The 24,953-nt window shown below is 39.5% G+C and overlaps 1 protein-coding gene across 1 annotated transcript in view; it reads right to left on the bottom strand.

Annotated features, from left to right (window-relative positions):
• The window catches only part of GPR158 (G protein-coupled receptor 158), a 306,945-nt gene that overhangs the window by 143,995 nt on the left and 137,997 nt on the right, over positions 1 to 24,953 (bottom strand). The window contains exon 4 of the mRNA XM_007058480.3: positions 9,714 to 9,931. Coding sequence (XP_007058542.3) covers positions 9,714 to 9,931 — 218 coding nt within the window. The remainder of the gene's footprint in view (positions 1 to 9,713; positions 9,932 to 24,953) is intronic.

Genomic DNA, 24,953 nt, shown 5'->3' with positions numbered 1-24,953 from the left:
GAGACAAACTAAGACAGTTACCCAGAGAAAGTGAACTTCCTGTTAATACATTCAAAGGACTTACTAGGGGTTTTTTGTTTGTTTGTTTTTGGTTGGCTTACAACTGCACACAACAAACTCATTCACATACAAACTAAATTACATGTATACAGTAGTGTTGTAATGTTGGCATTCTATTTTTTTATAGCTTGTAAAATGCTCCATTTGGGATCTTTTAGGATGAAAAGAACTGTACAAATGAAACTTATTATTGACTACTACTCAATTCAGTCTTTTACAAAATCATTCACTACTTTAAGTGTTTACTGTCCTATTTGAAAGTATTTTTCAAACAGAATGAGATAGGAAAATATAGTAATTTCAAATTAAATCAAAAGCCAGATTTTTAGAGTTGGTTATACACAATTATGTGCAGATATCTAAGTTATACAGGCAAATTTGTCAGGATCACTCGTATTTGGAAGCTTTTGCAGTATTTCTGAACTCAATAAATATATTCCTTGTATATCTTTCATTTCTGCTTTAAAAATAAATATTTAGACAACAATCTAGTTTTCCTCTACAACTAGCTAACCTATTACTGTACCCAAACAGAATATACTTGCATTTACTTTCTACTTTTAAAAAATGAGGAGAAAACAAAGGGCAAGCAGCCGTCAGTAATAAATCAATCTCGTTAAGAGAGAAAGTGCACAAGATGTCAGAAGACCAAGAAATCCCCAGACATTTTCTTTTTAAATTCACCTGCACCTTGATCCTTTCTGTTATACAAGTAATGAAACTTGTCATGGTCTATTATGAAGATAAGTTGGCTTACATTTTGAAGCAGAAATCCTGTTCTATACCAGATACACCACACCTGCAATACTGAAACCTGAAACACTGTATCTCTAGGTGAAGAACTCGGATAGTGAAAATGCTCTCCCTGTGGCTAAAGTCACCAGAATGTCTCCTCTCTTTTTAATAGAAAAAGAAAAAAGTCATCAGTTGTAGCTGCAGAAGATTCAAGATGACAGCTCATAAGTATCACAGTTAAAAGTTTGTAAGTTAACCAACCCTATACTTCAAGGGAATTTATGGAACACATAATCAAGTCCGTTCCAAGAAGCCATCTGCCCCCTGATGTTAAGGCATGTCATCTTCTCAGGCAGGCAGAACAAGCTACCAAATATGAGACAAATCAGAACATATAACAGAGGAAAAAAACAACAAAACATTAAATATATAACATATACGTATGTATAATTGATTACCCGCAAACTAATTTGCCCAGCATAGTGAGTCACAGTTCAGTCTGCAAGCATGAGTTAGGCTAGCCATGTTCTAAGGCCCTGATTCAGGAAAACACTTAAATGTGTGCGGAAGTTCATCCCTATACATGGAAAGTAATACAAAAAAGAGGCATGAGCTGAGGTGAAGCAATTCAGCCATTTCACTGCATTCTACCAGAAGAGTTTTCTCCAGACATTCCACGGGCCTTTTTTCCATCTTTCACTTATGCTATAGAAAGCTTCCAAATTTATCAGTGAACCTCAGCAGAAAGAGACAGCATGCACGGAACCCAATGTATTATATTTATATGGCACCTTCAATCCCCAAGTATTCTGAACTAAAGCACTTTACAAATCAGACAGGCTGGGAAATGGAAGAAAGATTCACAAACATTTTTTCTTTTAAAAAAATGTGTCTTCTCCTCTCTCATTGTGCAGACACTATATGGATATGCAGACACTAACACATTTTTGTTCACATCGTACAACAAGCCCCACCTACATCAAAGACTAAATTGTGATCTATGAACCCTCATGACTACTGTGTATGTCTGAGGCAATACAGATAATAAAGCCCACAATGAAGTGTGTGAGAACTAGGGACAAAAAAACATTGTCTGCTGAGGGGATCCAGCTATGGAACAATCACCCAGAGGAGACCAGATGAATGCAGAGTCTGACCATCTTCAGGAAATGTTGCAAACATTAATTTGAGAGAGCATTTTCACCATAAGCGATACTCAAAATTCAAACAGCCCTTTTGTTCCCATCCACTCTTCCCCAAAACCGCAAGCCCTACCTCAACAGAGTTCTGACCCTGTAATGGGAGAAGTGCCAGAGACTCCATGATATCCACTAAGGACTTTGCTGTTGCTAATGATTAATAGGAAAGGTGCACAGATACTAGCAATGAGAGCATAATAAATATATCACATTGCTGCTATTTTGCTGATACTACAGAAAGTCACCTTCCAGAAAATCTATAGGTGTTCATTCACAAATCCAAATGGAAATTCAGTTAAGTGAAGTTATCCTGAATCCACTCTCAGCTTTACATCAAAGAATCAAAGGGAAAGACTTATTACGGTGTTGTAGGGAATAGAACTGTACCAGATGGACTACAAGGGCTCAGATATAAGACAGATAGGAACTAAGATTGAAAAGAACCAGCCACTATAAATTCTAGTAGTTAACCCAGTCTAGTTTTACATTTCTGAAGAGATCATGCTTCCGAAATTGTTTCTGGAAAATTGTTCCACTGTTTAGAAATTCACCTTAAATAGCACGAGAAAATTCCTTATTATGTTTACTTCAAGCCATTTATTAAAATATCTAAATAAGGCTATAATATACACATGAACTGAAACTTACAAGGCTGGGGCACAGCTTAATCTCTGCTATTAATGAATTTCACAGCCAAGGACCCTCCACTGAAAATGCCCCATTACCAGCCCCTTTAAGTCTGAATTTGGGATTGATAAACAGTAGCACACTTACCAAACATTGTTGCCATGGAGAAAAGCTTTGAACACAAAGACCAGGACCTGGGATTGGTTTGGCAGTCAATGCACAGTGGGGAGTCATGCATTGTGTGCTCTCATTGGTTCATACCACTTAGAAGGCAGGATGCTGTATATTGAACCATCTGTAGTTTCTAGATGTCAAGACAGCGTGAGGACAAGATATAGCATGTTGCAGTAATCCAGCCCTGAGGTAATGAAAACTAAGCAGCTAGATCAACATCTAAGAGGAGAACGATGCAGCCTTCTGGGCAGCCAAAAGGTTTAAAAAAATTTCTTGCTATTTTTTATTGGTATTTAAGCACCCATGAAAAAGTTAAGAGTACATCAGGACCCAAAGATTTTGGACCGCCTTGTCAAACAGAGGACAGATGCCCTCTATAGAAAGTAAGGTCACATATCTTAGAAGTGCCTCCAAATACTCTGATCTTCTCACCTCTCATCTCTCACATAACTGAACTTGAGCCAGTTTACATATTTTTGATCTAGACCCTTATTTCTTTCATATCCTAGACCAATGGTTCTCAACCTTTCCAGACTGTATCCCTTTCAGGAATCTGATTTGTCTTGCATACCCCAAGTTTGACCTCACTTACAAACTACTTGCTTACAGAAATCAGAAATAAAAATACAAAAGTGTCACCACACACTATTACTGAAAAATTGCTTACTTTCTCATTTTTACCTTAGAATTATAAAATAAATCAATTGGAATACAAATATTGTATTTGCATTTCAGTATGATACTTAAGCCTGTTTTTCACTTGTGAGCCTTGTCTGATGCCTGAATCCTGGGTGGCAGGGCTGAAGCCCAAGCCTCGCTGCCCAGGGCTGACGCATGTAACTTAGCTTAGCAGGGCCCCCTGTGGCATGGGGCACCAGGCAATTGCTCTGATTGCCAACCCTAACATCAGCCTTGCACTTGCGACCCCCCTAAACCTATCTTGGAGCCCCCACTTGGGAGTCTCAACCCCCAGGTTGAGAAAAACTGATCTAGATGAGTTGAGTACCCCCTGCAAGACCCTTGCGTACCCCCAGGGATATGTTTACCCCTGGCTGAGAACCACTGTCCTAGTTCGTCAGGGCAACTACATTGTCCATACTAGAGCTGGGTTTGTTTTCCTGATTAAATTCTGAACACTAGATTCCCCTAGATCATTCATATATCTCGTGTAAACACTGTGCTTTGAAGAGTGAACGACACCATATCCAGTAAATGTAGGATATTCACGTTGTTGCACTCATGCCTGTGAAAGGGTTTTCTTTTGGAACTTCAGTAACCATTACTGCAACTCTAACTTCTATCAGCAAATATAGGCATTTTAAGTCCACATACATCTTTTTTAATAGGGCATCCTGCAATTACTTATATGAGAGCTTAAAACGAAGAGCCTACCTAAAGGCATATTGTGACTATACAGAAATTGGGAAAAGGACACTGTTGTGAGCTCCGTTTATAAACAAAGGAAATGGGTAATTGACTAAAATGAATAAGAACATAAGAATGGCCATAGGTCCATCTAGCCCAGTATCCTGTCTTCCAACAGTGGTCAATGCAAAGTGCCCCAGAGAGAATGAACAGAACATGTAATCGTCAAGTGATCCATCCCCTGTCGCCCATTCCCAGCCTCTGGCAAACAGAGCCTAGGGACACCATCCCTGTCTACCCTGTTCTGTAGACAACAAGCTCAGTGTTTTTAAAGATATCCACCCACACTACAATGCAACTCTTCTAACGTACACTTTGAATCTCAGTTCATGCTCATAATTCAGTGCTGAAGAAAATTTATGCAAAGTAAACTAACCCTGCACAGAATCAATATATAATTTAGGAATTGTCGAGTGTACACCACCAGTGCAGCATGCAAAAGCAGCTGTTCCATCTATGCAAAAGCTCTTCCCCTCTTCCAAGTTTCCACCTCAACTGAAATGTTAGACTTTGGTGTACACACACACATGCAGCAGCAGAGTGTGCATGTAAGGCTGGACCTCAGTCCTGTAGCAACCCCAGCAGTCCACCACAGACCCTGCCTCTGTTTCCCTTAGTTGATTCCAGGATGGAACCTATATCCATCAGTCTTCGTCTGTAACTCCAGTCCTCCAGCTGGCTTACTTGAGTCTTTCCCCTCCCTGGGCTGAAAGGAGTCTGGCCCCCACTCAAAGTTCTACCAGCCCTGTTAGAGGAGCTTCGGTCAGTGGTCCCAGGAGTTTGACTTTCATCTCTGGGCCTCCTCTAACCCCCTTTCTGATGTTGCCCCTTTGCAGGTTCCTCCCTTTCTGTCTTCGACAGGCAGAAGTAAAGTAAGTTAAAGGCAAATTCCAGTATTCCTGTTATTGTCCCCATCCCTAATCAGTGTGGGGGGGGGGGGCAGGGGTAGATAAGGAGACCCAGGCCATGCCCTGTTCTCTAGATTACACTAGCAAATAAGGACTCAGTGAATTAGGAAATTCATTATATTTGGATATTAATCAATATCCTAGCAGTCCTATCCCTTTAAAGGTGTGGAACACAAATGGCCTTGGATTATCTTACTTTGCGAAAACTAATAATTCTTGCAATGCAATCATTGCTACTGTGAACCCCAGAGCTGTTATATGGGACAAGAAGCTCTGTGTTGCTAATATAGGAGAAAGGGGAATTGGTAGCTCTGGCAAGCTTCACTTGTATATTTTGATTCCATCTCAGTGTAGTTCTGTGCATGTTCTCTGTTGTATTGTTTGAGGGTCATTTACATCTCATGTTGGAAATACTATTAAATGGTGCATATAAATATATTTGTAACAGGAAGAAATTATTAGAGGTATAGCCTGGGGAACATGGGTCATCCTGAGCGGATAGGTAGTTGACTCTGATTTTGTAATGAGCGCAAATTCAACCAAAAATGAAAACTCTAAGGGGACAGATTCTCAGCTGGCATAAATTGCCATAGCGCCACTGACAGAGCTATGACAGTTAACACCAACTGAGAATCTGTCCTGGGGTCTTGTTTTGTTTGGGTTTCCTGTCCAGGGATTATGATAACTGAATGGAGCTGACTTGTTGTACCAGACCTGTCAGCAGTGGGGCTGACTATATGGGACTGGACCTGGTAATAGTAGAATTAATTCTGTAACACAGGACATGATCTGGTGGCAGCTGAGCGGATGGTGCTGACTTCACAGGCAGGGCCAGGCCACAGCTAAGCTGACTTTATGCAAGCATACTTGGCAGCAGCAGAGCTAGTGGACTGATTTCACTGGACCAGGATCTAGCACTAGCAGGCCTGGAGAAGATGACTTTGCAGAATCAAACTGCCAGCCACAGACTGGAGCTGGACCTGGTGGTGCAGACTTCACTGGATGGCAGTGGACAAGCTCAGGAGAACCACTTCCTGGTGCTTACTTGACCACCACAGAGTCTACCTGGATTAATGAGTAAGCAAGGTTTGGCATAGGTTAAGACTGTGTTGTGAATAAGAGTTCTGGGCCCCCGACGAGCTGGCAATTAATTACTGAGAATGTGGAGTCAGCCACATCACTCATAAGTTGTTTGTGTCTTGCTCATTTCATTTTTCATGTAAATAGAAGTTTATCTTCTTTCCTCCTCCTCCCCCAGTAAAAGCTATTTGTGGTTTCATATTCCCAAGGATTCCTGAATGCTTGTCAGTAGAGAAGAAACACCTGCAACAGCGGATTTAAAGAGGATTTAAACTATCAGTTCCTAAACCTGGGAGTGGATAAGGCTTTTCGGTGGGGGCTCAAGACATTTTAGTTAATTTAAAAAGGACTCAGACAAAAATGCACCAGGCCTTTACCACTGTTAACACCACCTGGCTGCAGGGTTATGTGACTGCTATTTTACAATGATTAATTTTGAAAATTTTTAAATCTTCATTTTATTGTTAAGTGACAATTGTTTAAATACACTTTTAATGTGATGGTTGCTATAAAAGTTCACCTTAGTACATTGGAATTAAATTCCTCCTGGTGATCTTCGTTCCTAACTTATACACCGTATGCCCTCGTCTCTCTGAATGGGGATGCAAATACTACACAAACAGCCTTTGTGACGATAGCCAGGCACTTCCACTTCCAGTCAGAACTTGGCAGTATAAAGAAGAATGAAAACAAAATATAACAGGAGAATAAGCTAAGCTGGTTTCTGTGGTACTACTCATAAGCCCCAATTCCCGATACAGTAAATAGAACTTCAACAAAGCACCTAAAGACATGCTAAATATGGATACTTTGGTAAATCAGGGCCATAGTGCATAACATTAAATACATGCATAAGTCTTTGCAGGATTGGGGCCTTAGCTGGCATTTCTTGACTTCTGAGTACCTAACTGTGCAACTTTAAAGGTCTTCAAATCTATATTTTCTAATGGTGGCAGTACATAGTCCCTTAAAAGTTTACATGAACAAATTACTTTTTCTAATATATCTGCCTTCATATTCACACCTTTGTGAATCACAACTGCTCTCCTTCCCACACTGATCCATCTCAATGGATTGGAGCAGTTTTACATCTCAACCATAACAAGGCACACATCTTCTAATATAATACAGTTTGTTTTGTTTGCTTTTAAATACATTTTATACTCAGAGTCTAGATATTTTAAATGTTCCAGTAGCTTTTATTTCATTTTAATGACTTTTCCTCTTGAGAGAAAATGCATGGCCAGTTACCAGCTCCATTCTTTCATTCCAATTTTCTGTCATTACCCAATGTAACAGACAGCTTTCTTATGCAAATTATCATTGTTCTCAGTATGTTTGCCTGGTCATAGAGGTCCTCACTTCACGTTAATTACACAAGATTCTCCCCCACCCCCCAAAAATCATGCTGTACCAACAAGATAAAGGACACAAAAGGAATCCAAGAGAAAATTCAGCTAAGTGACAGGAGGAGGAGTGGGATATAATTTTTCAGTTTCTACTAGTTGAAAACACTGCTCAAAAAGGAAAAGATTGTTCACCAATTCATTGCTGCTTTATTTAGATTTTTTTCCTTTGTAAGAAATTTATTTTGAGCAAAATCAACATTTCTTAAGCCAGTAAAACTATAACTGAATCTGTCTTCATCTAATTTAATGAAAATGGAATGTTGCAAAGACAACTCTCTGTCTGGGGAAAATGTCTATTTTGTCCCATGTCTGACTTCTGAAACACTCATTTATTCAGGCCTTAAAGGTAGCCTACAAATCTGGAAAAACTGGGCTTGTTCCCTTTTCTGCCTCCTTAGGATGTATAAAGAAAGCTGGACAGGAATTTTAGAAGTGGAGAGGACAGGAGATGCTGGTTGAGTTTTTAATATTAAAAATTCAGGTCCTGTCTGGGTTGTGTATACACTTGACTTTTTGAGAAAATGCCAATCACTTACTACACTATCATGGATGCAGCTTCACTACTACCAATGATAGTGAAAGTGGGAGATTCCCACTCCCCGCAAAAAAGTCTATAATATATGTAATAAAGTAGACGTATTTATTATTTGTTTTACAATAGTATATACACAGATATATACCTGGTCAGTATTATGTGAAAGAGTTAAAAATTGCCACAATACTAAGTGTCATCCTCCTCTTTATTAGGATTATAAAACCTAATGTAGGTTTCAATGAAAGGAGAAAAAAAAACGTCAAAGCACACTAATGTTAACTGAATGGGAAGCAAACTATTTTGTTCACTCCACTTCAGGCTTGGAATCTGATTTAAATTAACAAAGAATGCTTCTCTTGATATTTTCTCTTAATGATATTATCTATTTAACACAACCATTAGAAGACTATAAAATTACCATAAGGAGTAAAACCTCATAGAATTGGAATGGAGTTATTCTGCTAAATTTATATTAGGCAACTAAACAGATGCCTCCAACAAACTTTTTTCATTAAGATAAACTTTATAAATTCAATCAAGTCTGTTGTCTGAATCAATCTATACAATTTCAGTAACATTTCCGTAAAAATGTAAAATTTCAGCCAAGACTCTGTCAGAGACAGAAGAAGAAAAAAAAGAGAGAGAGAGAGAAAGAGTTTTACAGCTTATTCTGAGATTTCCTGCCAGGATACTGAGGTAGTCGTCTTGAAGAACGTGACACACACTTTTTTGCCACTGTAACTGTGAGATTCAGTAGACTGGACAATCGCTGTGCAGGAAAGCCAACATGGAAGCTGTCTCTGGACAGTGGCTGAAGTTATTAATTTCAATAGTGTGGTATGCTGTATGCACATGCAGATCTTCCCAAACTAGCTAGTAAATATGTGCAAGCTTCTATTCGTTTTTGAGTAAACTGGAAGTTCTCAAGAGAGTGCTGCGAACAACAGGAATATTATATGCGGAAATGTTTGCAATAAGGTGAACGTGGCAAGTTTATCAGAGCAGCATATAAGATGAAACTGTAGCAATGCCAGAGACAGCCTACAAGTTGCTGGGACATGTGCCCTTTTTTTTGTTTTTTTTAAACCAAAACTTTACCCAAAGGCACCCAATTAAAACTTTCATTAACTATCAGCATTTTGGACACATTTCTGATTCAAGTAATCCTCAACCATGTGGGCTCTCAGCAGATTTAAAACATCTGTCCTTCCTAACAGGATTCAAATACATTCAGTCTGAGATTTTCAAACATAGGTGCCTCAAGTTAGGTGCCTAAATCATATTAAAGTGCCTAAATAAATGGCCTGATTTTCAAAACTGCTGAGCATCTGACAGCTCTCACTGAAATCAGCTGGGTACACAGCACTTCTGAAGATCAGGCCACTTATTCAGGCACCTAAAAACGGATTTGGGCATGCCTGAAAATCTTGGCCTATGTAAAATATATTAGAGTTGCTTGGTTAAGAAGTTAATCATTCAAATTGGGAGCATTTAATTTAAAACAAATGTGTCTGCAACACATAACAGGCATGAAGTTAAAAGAAAACATGCCTATGATTACCTTTGCCTTGCGAAAATGGTAGACTACCAGCATGCTTATGAAGTCCAACAGCATACAGAGCGTTTGAAATGAGATGATAGCAAGCCGTAAATACTTGTCCTCCTGTGCATAGCAGGGAGTATCATCTGTGCAGTAAGAACATCCTTCCCTGCAGGGTAGGCAGGTGTAGACTTCCTCAGACATCTCGCCTCTGGAGAAGTGATTATCTGTATCTTTTCCTGAAAGTATCAAATGGGGGAAGTAAACCACCTTTAATTCCATTGCACAGGCAGTTCACACATACAGGAGCAAAACACTTCTCTGTTGACCTTTTTCCCACTCCCCATTTTCCTCTCTCACTAATTTACAGTACAGCTAGCAGGGATTGTTCAGGTCGCTTCACCTGGGAAATGCAGTCCAGTTTAGAAATCAGAGGAGAGCAACCTCACATGCCAAATGTTTTCCCATTATTCTTAAAATGGGCTCAGATTGTAAAGTTAGTTCTGTGAAGGCAACTGGTGAATGACAGAATTTATTACATCAGAGGCCTGGAGCACGGGGAAAAGAAATTTTATATTTACTGAGACATGAAGACCAGACCCTGCTAGCTACTTAACACTCAGAGTACAGACTCTGAACTGACTTTTTATTGTTCCTTAATTCCATAAAGATGTTATCTATGGAGTTAATTACCTTCAAATTAGATAAAACCCTATTTGATTAACAATTGTTCAGCACAGTATTGGATGATTACTCAGTTCCTTACCCAAAGTGGAACTTGTTCTTGAGTACTGTACCTAGTTTTCATTTACAAACACAAACCATACGAGCAGGAAGTCTTGTAAGTATGTTAACATTTTGTCTCTCTCAGTGGTTCTCAAACTTTTGTACTGGTGACCCCTTCCACATAGTAAGCCTCTGAGTGCACCCCGCCCTTATAAATTAAAAACACTTTTTTATATATTTAACACTATTATAAATGCTGGAGGCAAAGCAGGGTTTGGGATGAAGGCTGACAGCTCACAACCCACCATGTAATAACTTTGCGACCCCCTCAGGGGTCCCGAATCCCAGTTTGAGAACTCCTGGTCTATCTAAATCAGTGAGTCTCAGTTTTTTTCCATACTGTGATCTCCCTTTCCACACCATGAAACCCTCTCAAATGTCCTTCTATTCAGCTGGATTCTTGCTGGGATACCCGCCCCCTCCACCTGAAAATTTAGCAGTATAGCCAGGGTATGTAGGTCATGACCCAAAGACACCTGTTTGCAATCCCCAGGATGAGAGCTCCTGATCTATATACAATCTGTTGACATGGGCCACGAACAGTATTTTAATTTTTTTTATTTTGACACTCCTACAGGGAAAAAAATAAAATGGTCACAGAAACAATTTGCACAAATTTCTAACCTTATGTCTACATTACACATCGCTTTCAGGGGCATGTAGCATAACTATGGCTGCACACCACAGTGAAAAACACTGTGTCCACACCACGGACATGTGTCCGTGAAAGGCTCTGGCAGAGGGGAGGCAGCGGGGAAAGGCTCAGCCTTTTCCCTCCTGCCTCCCCCTCCCAAAGCCTTTTGCCACTGACAGAGCTTTCCCTGTGGCAGGGAAGGGTTCCAGACACAGGGAGCTGTCGGAGCCTTCCCCCACTGCCAGAGCCTTTTGCTGTGGTGGGAAGGGCTCCAGCAGCAGGAGGCAGTGGGACACCACTGTGCTAAAAACAGCAGTGTAAACAGGGGGCACAGCTTGGCCAGTAGAGAAGGTGAAGTATATATACTTCAGGCACATACTCATACCCTTCAGGTGTATCTTTACTGTGCTGGCTTAAACCATGCCTCACCGTTTACACTGCTGTTTATATCCATGCTAGGGGGCTATGTGGGTATGTATACTATACACCACTGAAAGAATCCTGCAGTGTAGATGCACCCTTAGTATATAACAGTTGAAGAAACCAAGTGAACTTCTGCAAAATTTGTCAGTGGCATAGTGGCAAGTTGGGAAGTGCATGAGTTAGGAGGAAGAATTTAGGGGATCTATCAGCAAACGTCTGTGTGATAGGTACAGGCACAGGCAGGCACTGGCACTGCAGATAATTCAGAATTAAATGGAGCAAAGTAGAAAGAAAAAAGAGAGATGTAAAAAAATAAAAATAGTAAACCGAACTTGCTGGAAGTGCTATATACAAACTCTAGGTAGGATTTAGGGCTTCCATAAATAACTTTTGGAAAATTTGATGCAAGCTCCAAGCAATTTAGTGTCAAAATAAATGTGACACCTTTCATCACTTTTCACAAATGCTGGGAATTGCTCCAGTATCTTCCATCAAAATTACCCTCCTGCAGCAATGTATGCAGTACGACTTGCATCTGTTGGTTCCTGCTCTTCACCCCAGTGGGGTGAGTGTGTGTTTGTGTGTGTGTGTGGTTAGTAAAGAACTCTTGGAACCTTTGGAATGAAATTCTTTACTAGACATATAGATTTATTTTATCTTAACTGTTGTGAGGATAATTCTCTCCTCTTGTTTTCAGGTGTGTGAGAGCATGTGCACAGACAGGCTAAGTCTGTAGGAGGTGAGCACAGAATGCATATGTTATGGGTCTCATCCTATTGTCTTAATCAGAGTTTTACCTCTGCAACTCGATAACATTGCCATAATATTCTGGTATTTGCAATAGGGCTATCAAGTGATTAAAAAAATTAATTGCGATTAATAGCATGATTTAAAAAATTAACCATGCTGTTAAACAATGGAATACCATTTAAATAGTTTTGGATGTTTTCTACATTTTCAAATAAATTGATTTCAATTTGAACACAGAATACAAAGTGTACAGTGCTCAATTTATCTTATTTGATTATAAATATTTGCACTGTAAAAAACAAAAGAAATAGTATTCACCTAATACAAGTACTGTAGTGCAATCTCTTTATCATGGAAGTTGAACTTACAAATGTAGAATTATGTAAAAAAAATTGCACTCAAAAATAAAACAATATAAAGCTTTAGAGCTTACAAGTCCACTCAGTCCTACTTCTTGTTCAGCCAGTCACTCAAACAAGTTTGTTTACATTTTCAGGAGATAATGCTGCCCGCTTCTTATTTACAATGTCACCTGAAAGTGAGAACCAGCATTCGCATAGCATTGTTGTAGCTGGTGTCTCAAGGTATTTACGTGCCAAATGCACTAAAGATTCATATGTCCCAACCTGCTTTACCTACCATTCCAAAGGGCTTGCGTCCATGCTGATGACGGGTTCTGCTCACCAATGATCTAAAGCAGCGCAGACAGACACATGTTCATTTTCATCATCTGAGTAAGATGCCACCAGCAAAAGGTTGATTTTCCTTTTTGGTGGTTCGGGTTTTGTAGTTTCCACATCAGAGTGTTGTTCTTTTAAGACTTCTGAAAGCATGCTCCACACCTCATCCACCTCAGATTTTGAAAGGCACTTCATGAAATATATGGCAGAATGCAGGTAAAACAGAGAATGAGACATGCAATTCTCCCCCAAGGTGTTCAGTCACAAATTTAATTAATGTATTATTTTTTAACCAGCGTCATCAGCATGGAAGCATATCTTCTGAAACGGTGGTCAAATCATGAAGGGGCATACAAATGTTTAGCGTATCTGGCCAGTAAATAACTTGCTGGTTACAAAATTGCCATATGAATGTCTGTTCTCACTTTCAGGTGACAATGTAATTATCTGATTTGATGGATGATTTGGTTGGGGATTGGTCCTGCTTTGAGCAGGGGGTTGGACTAGATGACCTCCTGAGGTCCCTTCCAACCCTGATATTCTATGATTCTATGATCTCCTGTAAATGTAAACAAAGTTGTTTGTCTAAGCAATTGGCTGAACAAGAAGTAGGACTGAGATTGTTTTGGTTTTGAGTGCAGTTATGTAACTGCAAAAAAAAAATCTACATTTGTAAATTGCATTTTCACGATAAAGAGTTTGCACTACAGTACTTGTATGAGCTGAACTGAAAAATACTATTTCTTTTGTTTATCACTTTTACAGTGCAAATATTTGTAATAAAAATAATAAGAAAGTGAGCATTGTATACTTTGTATTCTGTGTTGTAATTGAAATCAATATATTTGAAAATGTAGAAAAACATCAAAAATATTTAATAAATTTCAATTGGTATTCTATTGTTTAACAGTGCAATTTAAACTGTGATTAATTTTTTTAAGCACAATTAATTTTTTTAGTTAATCACGTGAGTTAACTGTGATTAATTGACAGCCCTGATTTGCAATATTCCCTACATTTAGAGTAAGGGCTACCCTAGGTAATCTCTCACTTTTCATAGTAAGAATGTAATGGGTTGGCAGAGTCCAGGAACCCATATAGGAACATGGGACTTCTCTGTGGTGCCTCATCCTAAATGCAGGTACTAAAGCCCTGAAGAAATGCAGAGTACTAGTGACTCATGCAGACAAGTGGATTTTATTAGCTCCAGCCAGGATATCAAGAGGAGCTGTAGTCTCTCTCTGACCCAGAGAGAAGAAAGAGATGGGAGACAGAAGTTCCCATGGGGTGAGAGAAGGGAAGCTAGAAACAACCAAACTTGGGTCAGCTGCAGAATCCCACAAAAGTGATCTCACAACTATTAGCTACCCAAGAGGGATGAGAAGTCATTGCCACCAAATTCAGCATCGACTTTAATTTTGTTCCAAAGTCCATTAATCTGGCAGACTTTCTGAACCCCAGAATTTCTCTTCATTTCCAGATGTCCCATATATGTAATTCTGCCTATCAGCATTCTGGGAGCTCTGCCAGCATTTGGGTCAGAGTAAGGCAAAAGACTAAATCTCTATTTATTGAGCTTCTGATAGACCAATGAAGAACCAGCAGATCCACATCACTCCTCTCCTCTATCACTTTTCCTACATCCCATCCATCCTCACATCCAAATTAATAGTACACTATTGGTTTTCAGAGTTTGCTATGAGCTAGCTCACCCTGCCTCTGACCTCATGTCCACCTATTCTCCAAGCTCTCATCTGTTTCCTTCTTATTTTCCATAGATGGGTGTCACCTTTCACTTGTTCTACCCATCTAGCTAGAAGTCTCTCCCTTCTTCTCAGTTACTTGATCATCTCTTTAATCCTCACAGTTCTGGTTTACAAGCAAGCCCTTCTTTAATGTATTCTGTATTGTGGCCACTATATAAATAACAATAAAATATTTTAATATCGTAAATGCTGAAAAAACAGCATTTACACATTTACCAGATTATAAGAAATTTACATTTTTATTTACAACAGATATTGGCTATGGATTAAAAGTTTTGCATGATGTAAAAAAAAAGTATTATAATTTTTTCTTAAATCTTTAACTTTGACAAATTGTCAAAAATATATTTTAATCCATGTTCTCAAGCATTTATTTTTGTAAGTTTTTCTTGGAAGCTTTTTTTCATGTCTATGCATGTCACATGTTATAGAGATAACAGCTGATAAACAGTTGCATGTTACAGCAAATATCCCAAGGATATGGCTTTATAGTGCAACAGCAAACCTTGGTTTAGCCATATCTGGTGAAATGATTCCAGCTGTCTTTAAAGAAAGGTCATTATATGCATCTAAGGCACTGCTGGCTTTGAGTAATTATGTGATGAGTATCTTTTGACTTAAGAAAGATTCCTCCTTACAGTTAATCTGCAGATGATATATATTGGGCCTGGCTGAAATTTTTCAAAATTTGACAAAAAGTTTCCCATTATCAACAATCACAAAACATTGCCACTTTTATATGCATACACACAGTCTCTCTAACAGACATTCCTATTTATTGTCATGGCTGCCACTGAACAAGAGATTTGTTGGGTGAGGAGTTTAAACCCAACCTATCCCCGAGGTTACATGACCTGAAGTACTGCAAGACGGCAACATTTCCCTCTGCATATGTGCAAAAATGAAGAGTTCCACCTTCTATCCTCTGACCAACTGTTCACCCACTTGAGGGATGCAACATCCACTCAAACTGAGAGCAGCTCAAGTGATGCATGAAACAGGAACACTTCACTGCAGCACTGGCAGGAATGGGGCTCCCTGTGCCCCACTCTTGTGCTGTTACGGCAACATCCTGGGCCCAAACATGGCTTCAGCAGGAGACTTTTCTGCCCAAAAGTGGCACTGGCTGGGGACTGCTAAGAAAAGAAAACAGTTCAGTAAGTAGGCAATGACTGGGAGCCAGATCCTGCTCTATTTAAGTCAACTGGAGTTTTGCCTTTCACATCAACGTGCACAGGACCAAGAAGATAGAAAGTGCTGAAAGAGTTAGAAATAAAGAGAGAATAAGGAAGGGCCACAGAGAAGGAAAAGACTAAAGGGACAGTGGAAAGGAAGAATAAATTGAGCGAAGGGAAAAGAAAAGTCTAGCTGAAAGGAAAGGGAGAAGGCATAGAAATGAATATGAAAGATTTATTGAGAGAATGTGTGAATATTAAAAGGATAAATAAGAAGCTTAAAATGGCAGCATCAATATAGAAGTCTTGAAGAGATGAATAAGGTTGGTCTTAGAAAGGGGGAAATAAAAATAAAGGAATTTTAAAAAATTAATCTGCAGGGGAAGAAAAATCCTAATGAAAACTGAAAGTATGAGGAAAAGGCTCCCAGTTACTGTACACAATAAAAAAAAAAAAAGAAAAGTCAAAGTAGAGTGAAGGAGGAACAAAAGTGTATTTATTTTTATTGATTTACTACCAAAATATTATTAATAATGAGTATTTTCACACACAAATAGATATCTACACAAACCAAAACACACACAGGTACCTATACATACATAGGAATATATATTTAGATACATATATTAATAAAGAGAGAGAGAGAGAGAGAGAGAGAATGAACAGATGCATACATCCATGTATTCACAAATAGAAAGTGGCGTGGGAATAATGTGTCTCCCTAAGGCACAAGCTGGCCCATCAGCTGTAAGCTCTTTAGAATAAGGACCTGTCATATGTCTAAAGTACTTAGCGCGCGCGCACACACACACACACACACAGACATTAAAAGAACAGTAATGTTGCAACATCAAGCACATAAAAGTTAGGAAATGCCATTGTGTGTACAATCTTAATTCAGCCCCTTTGTGCATATGCCATCTTCAGTTACATGATCTCATCGCAGTTTTTCCTCAATTCAACCAGACTCCCACCATAGGAAATTTCAGGCCAAGTAATTAAAGTTTGGCAAAGTTATAAACCTGAAAACACAGTCTTACAATGGGAAGTCTTGGGCAATCTTAACAACAGGCATCACTACCAGAGCTACCTTTAATAATTTTCAAAAATATTCTAAAACCTCAGAAAAGTGTATGCTCCATCCTAATGTACTGAAAAAAGAAAGATACAGCACACATTTTGGAGACCTTAGAGCAAGGTCCTAGGCACTCAGAAGTTTTTCAACCAATGTCTGGAGGACTCTTCATTATCTAGATAAACATATAAGGGAAAATAAATAGCCTCGGCAGTGATTTCCAAAGTATTTCTCTGTCAATTACTCTATTGTGAATCATTATTAGCTCACTGACAATCTAGGTTTAGCCCTGAAATCTAGGTATTACCAGGATCATCACAGAAATATTCACCAATTGCTCTACAGCAGGTCTTCAGCTAGAATTAATGATTTTTCTTCTTCTTTGTATCTCAGCATGTAAAACATTTCCTATTCTTGTTGAATGTGAAATGTAATTATCCAATCAGTATTTGGCCAACACATCTGGAAAGTGCGAATCCTAAAATAGTTAAACTTGGTGCCTGCTCTGAAGTACGTTAGGAATCCAGAAAAACCTCAGTAAATTACATGAAACCTGACTGGTAATCAGCACGTAAATGAGTTATGACTGGCATCAAACCACTTGGCAGAACTGAAGATCCCAGCAACGAAGCCAATTCAGAGGACACAAAGAAACAGACTTTTAAAATTCCCACAGCATATAAAACAATAAAACAGATTAAGGAAATGTTTTGTAAGGTTTCTGAGGTTTTCTTTGCCTCATTGGTGATGTTTACAGCACTGAGCACGCTGCCCTCATTTCAGTGCATTATAAATACTAACATTAAACAACAATGAGAATACGGTAGAAGGCTAACTAAGGCAAACACAGAAATGAAAAGTTAGTCCTGAAATAACTCAGAACTCAGATGACAGACTACACGAAATGGCTGTATATCAGCACTTATTCTAGAATCTCCTTTCTACTCTGTTTTTATTTTTGGCCTGTCAAGATTAACACCTGAAACCAAGGACTATTGATGGTCAATGTACTTTTAATTTAAGTGAGTCCTACTTTAATTTTCTCATTTTAGCCTTCCTGTATAGTTTATTTATTGAAGATGGTCACTCACTGCCCCACTAGAGATCAAGGACCTTGTCTTAAGTACCATTATCTAGAACGAACGGCATTATTTGTCCCTGCAGCAGATGAATATTGAATACTAAGAGTACCCAGGGAAGCCATAAAATGCACACATTTACATCAAATTTTGTTGCATGGTACTAGATATTTTGGGGGGATTTGATTATATTTCATTCTTTGTCACACAAATGCATGTTTCCCCATGCTTATCGCTTTATGTGCACATGTGAGTGGGAGGTGCACATGTGAGTTTGCCGTCTACAGCCCCTAAACGTGGGAAAGACATACACATACACTTAATTTTATGCTCACACTGACTCTCACTGAAGTTGACAAGACTCTTCACAGGTGTGAGCAGGGTCTGCCTGTGTGAAATCTATTGCAGAATCAGGACTTAAATTTAGATATAAGAGTAAGATTCTGGGATTCTCCCATCTGCTGTGGTCCTTTTCTGCTGCTGCAGTAACATAGGAGAGGCATTAGAGCTCTGGAACCAGCCGGGGAGAATTCCCTCCGATATAGGTTTTGCTCAATGTATCTTACTCTGCTCTACAAGTCCCCTGCCAGAAGCACTAACATAAGGGACATGTCAGCATGAGGTGAATATAGGGGGTGGAGTAAGGTTGCCAACCCTCCAGGATTCTCCTAGAGTCTCCAGGAATACATCCAACCAAAACTGGCAACCCTAGGGTGCAGTAGATAGACCCCAAGCATAGAATCATAGGACTGGAAGGGACCTTAATAGGTTATCTAGTCCAGCCCCCTGCAACAAGACAGGACTAAGTATTATTTAGACCAGTGATGGGCAACCTGCGGCCCATCAAGGTAATCCACTGGCGGGCAAGACAGTTTGTTTACATTGACCATCCACAGGCACGGCCGCCCACAGCTCCCAGTGGCTACGGTTCACCGTTCCTGGCCAATGGGAGCTGTGGGAAGCAGCATGGGCCACAGGCTGCCTAACATTGATTTAGACGATCCCTGACACAGGGTTTGTCGAACCTGTTTCTAAAAACCTCCAGTGACAAAGATTCCACAATCTTCCTAGGTAATTTGTTCTAGTGCTAAACTGCCCTTATAGTTACAAAGTTTTTCCTAATGTCTAACCTAAATCTCCTTTGCTGCAATTTAAGTCCATTATTTCTTGTCCTGTCCTCAGTGGTTAAGGAGAATAATTTATCCTCCTCCTCTTTATGATAACCTCTTATGTACTGGAAGACTGTTACATCCCCTTCTCAATCTTCTCTTCTCCAGACTAAACAAACCAATATTTTCAGTCTTTTCTCATAGGTCGTGTTTTCTAGACCTTTAATCATTTTTGTTGCTCTCCTCTGGACTTTCTCCAACTTGTCCACATCTTTCCTGAAGTGTGGTATGCAAAACTGGACACAATACTCCAGTTGAGGCCTTATCAGTGTTGAGTAGAACAAAAGAATTACTTCGCATGTCTTTGCTTACAACACTCCTGATAATACACCCCTGAATGATCACTTTTTTTGCAACAGCATTACACTGTTGACTCATATTTAGTTTGTGATCCCCTATAATGCCCATATCCTTTTCTGCAGTACTCCTACCTAGGCAGTCATTTCCCATTTTGTATTTATGCCATTGGGTATTCTTTTCTAAATGTAATACTTTGCATTCGTCCTTGTTGAATTTCATCCTATTTATTTCAGACTATTTCTCCAATTTATCAAGATCATTTTGAATACTAATTCTGTTCTCCAAAGTGCTTGCAATTCCTCATAGTTTGGTATCATCTGCAAACTTTGTAAGTGTACTCTCTATGCCATTGTCCAAATGATTTATGAAGATCTTGAACAAAAACGGACCCAAGACAGATTCCTCAGTGACCCCACTTGATACGCCCTTCCAGCCTGATTGTGCCCTCCCAATCCTGGGGAAGGGATAGCTCAGTGGTCTGAGCATTGGCCTGCTAAACCCAGGGTTGTGAGTTCAATCCTTGTGGGGGCCATTTAGGGATCTAAGGCAAAAATTGGGGATTGGCCCTGCTTTGAGCAGGGGGTTGGACTAGATGACCTCCTGAGGTCCCTTCTAACCCTGAGATTCTGTGAACAAGTGATAATCACTCTCTAAGTATGGTTTTCCAACCAGTTGTGCACCATCTTATAGCAGGTTTGTCTATGCCATATTTCTTTAGTTTGTTTATGAGAAGGTCATGTGAGATAGTATCAAAAACCTTGCTAATGTCAAGATGTATCAAATCTACTGCTCACCCCATCCACAGGGTTTGTTACCCTGTCAAAGGAGGATATTAGTTTGACTTGACATGATTTGTTCTTGACAAATCCATATCACTTTATTTTTTTCTAGGGGCTTACAAATTGATTGTTTGATTATTTGCTCCATTATTTTCCTGGGTACCAAAGTTAAAATGATTGGTCTATAATCCCTTGGATTGTACCTATTCCCCCTTTTATAGATAGGTTCTATATTTGCCCTTTTCCAGTTCTCTGGGATCTCTCCCACCCTACAGGAGTTCTCAAAGACAATCACTCATGGTTCAGAGATCTCTTCAACCAGTTCCTTAAGTAGTCTTGGAAGTATTTTGTCAGGCCCTGTTGACCTGAAGATACCTAACTTGTCTAAGTAATTCTTAACTTGTTAACTTAACTTATCTTGTTCTTTTCCTATTTTGGCCTCAGATCCTACCCCATTTACATTGATATTCACTATGTTAGTCGTTCAATCACTGCTAACTTTTTTTGGTGAAAACTGAAACAAAACAGACATTTAATATTTCAGGTGTTGCTGCATTTTCTATTATTGTCTTTCCCTCCTCATTGAATAATGGGTCTATCCTATCGTCGGTTCTCCTCTTGTTTCTGATGTATTTGTAAAATGTTTTGTTGTTATCCTATATGTCCCTCACTAGTTTATTCTTTTTTTTTTTTTTGCCTTGGCCTTTGTAATTTTGTTCCTACATGTTTGTGTTGGGGTTTTTTCTATCCATTCTTCATAAATTGACCTACTTTCCTCTTTTTGTGTGGCCTCTTTTTTGAGTTTCAGGTCATTGAAGAGCTCTTGGTTAAGCCAGAGTAATCTCTTACCATATTTCCTATCTTTCCTGTGCATTGGGATAATTTGCTCTTGTGCTCTTAAAAATGTCTCTTTAAAAAACTGCCAACTCTCCTGAACTCTCTTTTCCTTTAGACTTGCTTCCCGCAGGATCTTAACCTACCAATTCTCTGAGTTTGCTAACATCTGCCTTCTTGAAGTCCATTGCCTTTATTCTGCTGTTTTCCCTCCAACTATTCCTTAGAATCAAGAAATCTATCATTTCATGATCATGTTCACTCAAGCTGCCTTCCACCTTCAAATTCTCAAACAGATTCTGTCTGTCAGTATCAAATCTAGAATAGCCTCTGCCCCTAGTCACTTTCTCCACCTCCGCAGGTAGTCCTGTAAAGATTCAAGGCAGCTGGGGACATGCTGTTTTAATATAGGCAGCTCTCCAGGCCTGTCTAAGTTACTCCAGGGCCCAAACCAGCCCTCACAGCAGCAGCCTAGATTTGGGAGGGCACAAAGCTGGCTTAAAGCCACCTTCACCCCCACTCCTCCTGGGCTGCAGTGCAGCTCAAAACCTGACCAAAGTTTGAAAGTGATTACAACAGACAAAAAAGGGAAATTAGGCAGAAAGAAGAATTATATTTATAATTAAGATCGTGGCATCAGTTATCAAAAGCAAAATTTTGAAAGCTTTTAAGGGGGACCACTATATATATACATATATATTATTTATTTATTTATTTTCCGCAAGATTTGGAGATCAAAAGAACATTCTGAAAATAAAAGTTTTATCCCACAACAACCTTGGGGAAATGTTTAAAATTTTTGTTTTCTCTACCATAAGACTATTATACAACTAAATAAAATTTGACCATTTATTGTTAAGTGTTTGCTGATTAATTCTCAGTGCTGGAAAGAGGAAATGGGGGCAGTTTCCCCTTTATCAAACTTTATATGGAAGCAGAGTTATGTGTGTGTCAGATGTGTTTGCTTTAATTTCTCTGGAATTAACCTCTCTCAGAGATCATTTAAATCCATACGGGGCTCTCGAACACAGTCTCTCAGATTAGGTTGTTTACAAATGAGCGACACCTCCTTTAAGAAAGTGAGTGAGCCAACTGCACTGGAAAAGCAGAATGGTCCCCCTCATCCTCCAAAATCCAACACTGGGTGTAGAAAACCTTTCCAGCTACCAGCCTGACCCAACCTCTAATTGCTATGCAAAATCAATGAGAAAACAGTGCTTACACCAAGCTCCAGCAATGCATGGCATCTGCCAACATCTCTGATCTCTTACAAATGGGCTTCACCCAGGGTCCTGGCATGGAGACAGCCCTAGTTAGCACTACTAGATGATTTGCTCCTCACAACGGTCAATGGCTCAGTGCTTGTACGACTCAGCCCCTCTGCTGCTTTCAACACATCAACCACAAGGTATGGCTGACTGGTTGGAGTAGGCAGGTTAGTGCTATCATGGTTCAAATCAGTCCTCTCCAGTAGGACTCAGAGGTAATGGGCAGCTGTTCCCCCTTTCCCCAGAAACTCTCACTCCTAGAGTCCCGATAGGCATCTATCTTGTTTCCTGCTTCTTCACTGTCTACATGAGATCACTTGGATGGGATGTGGACTATGTTAATGATATCCAGCTAAAGATCTCATTTTCTGAAAACATAACAAACATCCCAATGCTTGCAAGAGATCAGCCCTTGGATGAAGAACAGTGGGCTCAATCAGACCAAAGTGACGCTGACTAGGAGAGAGAAATGTTTCAAAGAACTAGCTGAGATGCTGGTCTCCACTCCTATCAAAGGCAGCAGTCACCACTTTGTCAAAGTAGTGCAAAGCTTCAGGGTCCTGCTGGATTCATCAGTAACCATGGGTGACCAGGTAGCAACAACATTAAACACATTCTAATGTGGTGCAGAATTCCAGTAAGATCATTTGTAAATACTTCAGTCTAACATACACGCCACTCAGGTCAATGTTTTGACTTAAGGCAGCTCAAGACTCAATGACTATGCAATTCTGTTGCTATTTATAAATTTTATCTTGGCCCTTCAGAATCTTCTCTGGTGGTTCTCAGTTTTTATGTTTTTGGTCTAGGAACATTTTCTTTTACACTTCTCCCAGATATCTCTCTTATCGTCAGACTTTAAAAGCCTATCTATGCTAGCTGACTTTCAGGTCAGACAGTTTCTGTCACAACAGCACTCAGATTCCACAGTATTCACACCTGGAATTCATCTTAAAGCTAGCGCCTCTAACATTCTCCAAATGGGTGTTGTAACTCCTTGAGCCTTGTTTCATTTTTGTTGCCTTTATACTACAGGGCTAAGTTGCCTTTGAATCATGTCTTTTGTTCTGTCACTTGATAATCTTCCCTACTTCAGGCATTATCTGCCTCTCAGTGTTCAGTTTTGACATGATTTAGCAGACAGAGCTGAGTCTAGCTGAATAAAAGTAGTTCTTACAAAGAGAACATTCCAAAACTCAAGCTCCATCATGTTAATTCAGAGCCGTTTCAGGGTAGTTCAGAGTGATCCCGGAGAACTGAAATTGGTAGGCCATTAAGTTTCAGCATATGCAGGTACTAGTGATCAGTGTTGTTGATATTCTTAGATATATCATTCTTCCCTTTGGTGTGTTTTGGGGATTTGTTTTTATAAAAACAGAATTAATTTTGCATATTCACATTCAAGGAATTAAATCCTGATCTCCATAACAACTCACTCTGCACAGCAGAAATAACCAAGCATCACCCTCAATCCATTAAAAGATTAATGCAAAGCCCGGAGAGAAATAAGTATCACAAAGTTGTACTTTGTCTGCTCCCATCTCCATCCCAATGAGAAAATTAGTTCATTACCACTTGACTCTGGCACTCAACAAAAATGAATGAAACAGTGAAACAAAAATAATCATGCAAACTTTGGAACAACATACTGAACTATTTATACCACATACATACTTACATACATGATATAATGTAATGAGCCAAGACTGAGATCTCTTTGTGGATCCATATCAGGATTGACCTATTTAATTACCCACTGATAGGCTGACCCAGTGGATACCCCTACTAAGTGCAGGACGGCTTCAAACAGACATGGGAATGTCAGCCTTTCCTACCATTAAAAAGGGCCCCTATTCTGTTGCTTCTGCAGTGCTTGTAACTTTTTACTCAAGTGAACATATACCACCACACCTGTACACCAACAGAAATACGAAGTAAGAACCTGGATGTTTTGAACCTGGCAGTCTTGCAGTCTACCATCCAGTTCACTTGAGAGTTCAAATGCAATAATGCAATCAACCCATCCATGGTGCACGTGTGCATCACTTACAAATTTGGGTGTTTTGTCCCAGTGGTTTCAGATATAATTAAAACACGAGAACGAGTTTCTCCTCTAAAGATTGTAAAAAAGGGGGGAGGGAGGAAATATAACCAGAGGACAGGAAGTGATATAACATAAGTAACAAAGTCGGCTCATTAAGTAACGTTGTGAGGAACCACTGAGATAGATGTATAAATGGAATGTATTAGATGGTTAAATTTATTCAGACTCCTAGGGCCATGTCTACACTAGCACTTATGTCAGCAAAATTTAAGTCGCTCAGGGATGTGAAAAAAACACACACCCCCAAGTGACATAAGTTTTTCCAGCATAAGTGCTTGTGCGCATAGTACTGTGTCAGCAGCAGACACTCTCCCACCAACGTAGCTACTGTCGCTCATTGAGCTGTGCCACTGTAAGCTTCTAAGTGTAGGCATGGCCCTAGGGTACTACTCATGACACATTCAGGCCATGGTTCCCTTGTATCAAGCTATTTTTTTTG

This window comes from Chelonia mydas, chromosome 2, assembly GCF_015237465.2.
Source record: "Chelonia mydas isolate rCheMyd1 chromosome 2, rCheMyd1.pri.v2, whole genome shotgun sequence".
Taxonomy (NCBI): domain Eukaryota; kingdom Metazoa; phylum Chordata; order Testudines; family Cheloniidae; genus Chelonia; species Chelonia mydas.
This window is presented reverse-complemented; position numbering and strand designations above follow the sequence as displayed.